Source organism: Felis catus, chromosome B4 (genome assembly GCF_018350175.1).
Source record: "Felis catus isolate Fca126 chromosome B4, F.catus_Fca126_mat1.0, whole genome shotgun sequence".
Taxonomy (NCBI): Eukaryota; Metazoa; Chordata; class Mammalia; order Carnivora; family Felidae; genus Felis; species Felis catus.
In genome coordinates, this window is record NC_058374.1 from 136,215,207 (window position 1) to 136,221,992 (window position 6,786).

Sequence of the window (6,786 nt, forward strand, 5' to 3'; positions counted from 1 at the left end):
CGCGTCAGTCCCTCTGTCCCCCCATTCCTGTCTGTGCGTCTGTCCATCGCTTTCCACACACGTCCATCCTTCCGTCTTTCCCATCTGTCGGTCTTGCTCCCTCCCTCCCCTCCCACCCCTAGTCCCGCGGCTCTTTCTCTGCTGTCCCCCGCCTCTACCTCTCCTCCTCTCTCTTCCTCCCCATCCCTTAGCCCGTCCCTTTATCTGTCTTTTTCTTTCCAGCTGCCCATTGCCTCCTCCTTCCTCCCTCGGGTTTCCTCCTTCCCCTCCGGTCTTCTGGTCTCCTCCCTACTCTAAGCGTCCGTCTTTCTCTGGGATTCTTTCTGGGTCCTTTTGTGTGTTCCCCTCTGTGCCTCTTTTTCTGTCGGTCCGTCCCTCTATCCACCACCTCCCCCACCCCTTTCTCTTTAGGTCGGTCCTCGTCCCCGGCTCACCTCCTCTCCGTCTCCCGTCCGGGCCTCCTCGCTCCCGCGCGCCCCTCTCCCCTGGCGGGGGGGGGGGCGGGGAGCGCCCGTCGGGCTCCGGGGTCCCCACTCCCTCCCGCCCGCGGTCCGAGAGCGCCGGGGCTCCCCTCGGCCGGTCGTCGCGCTTTCTTTCTTCCTCCCGCCCTCGCCCTCCCCTCCCCTCCCCCGGGGCCCCAGCCCACCCCGCCCCTGCTGCGGCCCCCGCCGGGCTCCCGGCGTCCTCCTCCCCCCCCGTTACCCCCCCCCCCCCCAGCTCGCCCGGGGCCGCTGGGGCTTCGGGGAGGGGGCGCCCGGCGTCCGCCCCAGAAGTTACTCTGCAAAGAGGCGGGGCGGGGCGCGGGGCCGCGCGGGCTGCAGCCCTCCCGACGGCGCGGGGCGGGGGCCCAGCCGGGACCCCGCGCCCGCCGCCCGCCGCCCGCCGGCTCCGCGCTTACCTGGGAGCCCGCTGCCCCCCGCCAGCCGCCCGCGCGCGCCCAGGGCGAGCAGCACGCACAAGTGCCAGCGCACGGCCGCCGCGCCCATGCTCGCTGCGAGCCTGGCCGGGCCGGCCGGGCGTGCGGGCGTGCGGGGCGCGGGGACCCCTCCGACCGGCCGCTCGGCGAGCGCTCCTCGCTGCTGGCTCCTCGGCCACCGCTCGGGCTCGCAGCCACCGAGCCGGCGCGGCTGACGAGCTGACAGCCGCGCGCTCATTGGCCCGCGGCCGCCGGGGGCGGGGCTCTGCGTGCCGCCGGCCAATGGGCGCCGGCCGCCGGGCCGCGGGGGGCGGGGGGAGGGGCGGGCGCGGGCGTCGGGGGCGCCCCCTCCGCTCGGGGCGGGCGGCAGGTTGCGGGGTGGGGGCCGGGGCCCGCTCGTGCGGGCCGCGGGGGCGCGGGGTCTCCGCCGAGCTGGGGCTCGCTCGGAGGCCGCCCCCTCCCGCCGCCCGCCCTGGCCCCAGTCGTCGAGCGCGGCCGCCCCTCCGGGGGCAGCACCCCCACCTCTGCAACACGCACCCTCTAGGGAGAGCGGGGGTGGGGGTGGGGACTGCCAACCGGCCCTCAGGGGTTGAAAAAGGCCCGGCGACATCCATTCGTAGTGAAAGAAATGGGACCGCGCAAAGCAGCATTGCGCACTCATCCACTGGGTGAACGTTTATTGAGCACCTATTGTGTGCCCAGCGCGGGCGATGCAGCGGCGGCGAAGCCAGAAAGGAAGAAATCACGAGGATGCCTTCAAAACAAGTGAACTTTTTACCGCTCGCCAAAGGACAGTGGCTCATAAGTGTGCGCGCGCGGCATAGGACGGCCGCGGCAGCCGCATCCAGGAGGGGCGTCTAGAAAGCTCCTTGCCGGACAATGCCACTTCGCGGTCAGTCCCTGTCTGGGCGCAGCCCATCTGCGGGCTGACGTCTTAGCCAGCCAAGTTTGATGCCCTGAGAATTCGGGGCCTGGGGCCTCCGCGGTGACAGACTCCGGCAGGGATGAGCTGGGGGGCAGGAGGAACATCACCGTCTTCCAGCCCAAGCCGTGCTCTGGCCTGACCTGGGATCTACACCTGACACTTGTCGGCCTTTGGGCCTCGACAGAGACCCCTGCCCAGGAGTCGCAGCTGGAAATAAATGGCCCCTCTCAGCCCGAGGCAGGACGCTTTAAGGAAAGAAAGTTCGGCAAACCCCAAGGCCCATCTCCTTGACAACCACCAATAGGAGCTCCTTTTTTTCTTCTCCTGCTCTCCAGGCCAGACTCAAAGACAAGACTTTCCTCTTTTTGTCCACTCTGGCCGTCTGGGTCTGCGCCTCGCTTCCCTCTCCATACCGGCTCCCTTCCCTGCCCCCAACACACACACACACACACACACACACACACACACACACACACCCCCCTCCCAACCCACTGCCCTCAGACATACAGACACGTGCTCTCTTTCTCGCTCTCTCACACACCACACAATCACACGCACCCTCACGGACACACACCCTGCACGCACACTCACACGGCCTTCTGTAGACAGTCACTGCCGTTCTGGAAATTGAACGTGTGTGTCCAGGCACCCTTACTCCCAGTCTGGCTTCGTGTCACAAATAGCTCATGGCAGTGGCCTGGTGGCTGAGGCAAAGGGGGCCAGGAAGGGTCGGCTGTGGCTGTCCAGGAATGAGAGTGGAAGGCAGCGCTGCTCTCTGCCTCCTCTAAGCCTTAGCCCTGTGACTCCAGACATTTCCTTCTGCGTGGTTGCTCCTGGCTGGTGGCTTAATTTGGGAGACCCCATGATCTTTGCAGGCTTTATTTTGTCCTCCTCCCAACTGCGTGGTTTTGGGTTTCTGGGGGGAGAAAGCTCCCTCAGAAATGCACATGGTCTTGTGCGTCAGTAACGGGGCAAGAAATGTGAGGTCGAGGGCGAGGTCCTTTTGGGGGGCGCTAACTGACCAGAAACAATGGCTTTCAAAGGGCCTGTTGATCAGGGGCCCCTCGCTTCTGGCCAGGTGGCTCCCAAGCTTGATGACAGCAGAGGGATTTTCTTCCAGGCTTTGTCCCCCCCCCCCCCCCCCCCGCCGCCCTCCCCTGCAGATCAAGCAGTGAATGGAGGCAGGGCGACAGCGTTTTAGACTGTGACTCCACAACCCCGGGGGCAGCTCTCACTCATACCAAGTTCTAGTCCCCAGCCTGACTGGTGGAAGGTGTGCAGATGGAGAAAACATGGTTCTTTCCAGGAGGAGACTGTGGTCTGTGCAGAGGAGTCAGGGAGCAGGGGACGGGAGTGGCGAGGAGAGACACTGGTGAGTCCCCACCAATGCACTAAAGGCGGTGGCAGAGACACGGGTGGTCACTTCTGCTCCTGGGTTGGTCACGGAGGCATCCGAGACCCTAGTGTTGGGCACAAAACAGGAGAAGGATATTTTCCTGATAGTCAGGAGAATGTGCCAGCATCTACTGAAGAAGGCAGGGACCGAGGAGTGAATGCTCTCCAAGTGCCCTCGAAAACTGCAAAGCATTGCACGTCGGTGATGGCGACACGGCGGAGAGCTGCCCACGGAGACAGCAGCAACGGGGGGCGAGGACCAGTTGGCCGGGGTGAGAACACGTGTGCCTGGACTCCAGCAAGGGGTATCTCGCAGCTCTTGCAAACTGAGCCACGAGTGTGGAGGTCTAGGGATGAACCCGACAAGTCACTTTGGGAGGGAACACTCCGTAGCTCCCTATCACCTTCCAAGCAAGCCCTGAATGCTTTGTGCCGCTAACAAGGCACCCGCAGCAGTCCCAGCCTCGCGGAACCACAGGCGAAGAGGGCCCCGCAGACGTCCTGCTGTCACCCCCCTGGGCCCTTGCCTGTGTGTCTCCCTCTGCCAGGAGCGCCCTTTATGCCCTTCTTCACAAAGCTCACCCTTCTCCTCTGCCCACACCTCTGCCCCACGCACCCGGGGGCTGCTGTCCTCATCGGAGTCTGGCTCACCTGGGGTTTCACAGCTCCCTCTTCCCAAACTGGGGGTTCCTGAAGGCGGGGTTCACGCCCCATCTGCGTCTGGGGCTGCAGCTCCCCCCTGACGTCTTAGCAAGGATTAGTGAATGAACGAACAAAGAAACAAGAATGAATGTCACGTAACCGAGAATTCACATTGCTCCAGGGAGTGGATAAAGATTCTTTGGCTGTTTGATGGGGTTTTGGGGGGTGAACCCCGCTGCCTGCTCGCCTGGCCGCCCTCATCCCCTCTGCCCTGCGGGGGAAGCTGAGCAGGCTGGCAGGACCGCTGGCCTCCGGGGCCCTTTAGCTCCCCCTGGTGACGCCTCACAGAAGTTTGAGGAAGAGGGGGGCTTCCTTCCAACACACACACACACACACACACACACACACACACACACACACACTCACACACGCAGCCTCTGCCACCCGGCTGTCCCTGCTGACCCCAGTCCTCAGCAAAAGAATACCTTACTTTAAAAAGAAAACTTCTTCAAGAAGAAGTCTCTTGATTAATAACAGTTGCAAAAGTTCTTTGAGGAAACAAAGTTCTCTGCCGGCATGAAATGTCATTCCATGAGTTTAGAGGCTTTCTTGTCCTTTCCTGTTAAAAATGGGGTTTTGTAATAACCCCCCTTATGCCACACACTTCTTTAGACCTTCAAGGAGAATCTCTCTTGCAATCCTTCCGTGACCCTGGGCCCCGCCAGTTGGGTTTCTTGGCTTGAGCCCTGGCTGTCAAATGGGGGTCTCGGTCCCCAGGACCTTGGTCATCTCCTGCTCGCATTCCAGCGACTTCTCTGAGATGACCCCCCTGTGTTCGGGCACGCAGCATGTCCTGACCTCCTTACTAATTCCTCCCCTGTGATTACAGTCGTTCCCATGTTCTAGTGTCCCTGTGTACCTGAGACATGTGCACATGTGCACACGCACGCTGTTTCATTCCATCCCGAGGGGTTGAAACCGCCACCCCTCCCACTAACCACCAGAGAAAACAGAGACTCAGGCCGCTTGTCTGGGACCACAGAGCTAACAAATGGCAGAGGTGGGATCTGAACCGAGGTCTGCCGGACTCCGATGACACTCTTCACCATTACCTGTTAATAAAACTCCCTCAAAGGCTCACAGGGCACAAGAGTGCTCCTCTCTGGAAGGCACGAGGTTTTCCTCTTTTGGCTTTGCTATTGAGAAAAGTGGTTTCTACATAGTGGCCAGACAGACTGTAACAGTTCATAATTCATGGGGCTGATTTTAGGCACCCCCCAACTTTATGTTCCCTCATCTTTCCAACAGGTGCAAAAAGAATTTTCCCCCCCGTGTAGATGGCGGTCCCTCACTTTTGGGAAGGGGCTGTATAGACGTGAAAGCAAGGGGTCATATGACTCACATACACACTCCATACCCCGTGCAAATGAATCCTAGGGGTGGCCCACCCCACACTCATTTGATAGACGAGGAAACTGAGGCCCAGCCTCACAGATCTGCTGCCCCCCTCAGGCACCTCTAACCGCACTGCCCAGGTCGGCTCCCCTTAGGGCTCCCTGCCTCTTCTCCTCACCACCCGCACCAAACCCTGTCAGCTCTGCATTCGTGACCTCTCCTCTCCATCCCTTCAGCCACTGGCTTGTTGAGACAACACCAGCTCTCAGGCAAGTGACTCCACAGAGGCTCAAACTCGTCCCTCCGGGCTAGCTGGAGTCAGCTCTCCAAAGGCCGACCTGACCTCTCCACTCTGCTGCCTACGGTACAGAGTCCGCCCAAGACCCCGAGAGACGGGACCCTGTGGACCTGTTCATCCTCAGCCCCCTGCCCGGTAGACTTCCACGCTGCCTCACGCCTCTGGGCCACAGCATGCTTCCTTCCCTCCTCTCTCAATACCCTTCCCATCCCATAGGTCTGGCACATTCAGACTCAATGCTCGGCTCAGATGCCCTGCCCTCAGAGGTGCCCTGTCCTACCCGGGGCTTTGGGGAGTCAATCCAACTGCCCACTTTGTCCTGGCTGTCTCCATCCTCTGTGCCCCATGGGGAAGCTGGACTGGCTAGGGGCTGTCTTCAGGGGCTCAGAATGGGTGGTCTGGGGCCCTTGGGCCCTGCATGATCCCCCATCACGGGCACCGGTTCAGCTTTGAAACCTGAAATTTTTGGTTAACAGATCTGTCTCCTCTTCAGGTCAAGATGAGCAGGTTAGTTAGACTTCCCGGTCACCTAGTATCCTTTCCAGACCCAAGGCCCAGTGGTGGACAGGTGGCTCTGGATGGGCCATTTCTTGTATCCCATGCCCCCAGCCCCATAATCGGTCTAGGCAAGGACTTGTGGCTACGCCAAGCCAATCAGACGCCTTCCCTGGGAGTCTCTACATGGGCTGGTGGATGTGTCTACTCCCTATGTGGTCATGGAGCAGTAAATGGGTGTCCGGATAGGCTCTCGTCAGTGTGGTTCTGCGATGATGTAGACAGCTGGCCTGAAAGAATGGATCCATCAGTCAGAGAGAAGCAGAGGGGAGAGATGGAGAGGGAGAGAGAAGAGAGAGAGCAGAGAAGGAGAGGGGAGGGGAAGGGAGGGACCTGACAGTGTTTGAGGCCCCGGTTGAGCCATGCCTTCTGTTCTTAAGACAATTATGTTAGTTCCCATCTCTTGAAGCCATAAGTATCCTGCTTAATGGATGCGTAGGGTTGGGGATATCTCCATGAAATGACACCATCAATAAATGACCCTTTCCAGGCCTTGTTCTAAACACTTGATATATATTAATTCATGTAATTCCACAATCACCGGATGAGGTAGGCGCTGTTATCCTTATTTATAGGTATGTAGTGTAGCCCAGAGAAATTGAGTGCCTTGCCCAAGGTCACACAGGGATGAATGAATGAATGAATGAATGAATGGGAAAT

The 6,786-nt window shown here is 60.3% G+C and overlaps 1 protein-coding gene across 2 annotated transcripts in view; it reads right to left on the reverse strand.

Annotated features, from left to right (window-relative positions):
• SCUBE1 (signal peptide, CUB domain and EGF like domain containing 1) overlaps window positions 1-1,071 on the reverse strand; it is a 136,688-nt gene extending 135,617 nt beyond the window's left edge. Inside the window, exon 1 of one of the 2 annotated variants that reach the window (XM_023257570.2) lies at window positions 899-1,071. In XM_023257570.2, coding sequence (XP_023113338.2) covers window positions 899-986 — 88 coding nt within the window. In that variant the 5' untranslated portion in view covers window positions 987-1,071. The remainder of the gene's footprint in view (window positions 1-898) is intronic. The other variant, XM_023257571.2, reaches the window with a different exon arrangement.
• Window positions 1,072-6,786: the final 5,715 nt, after the last annotated feature.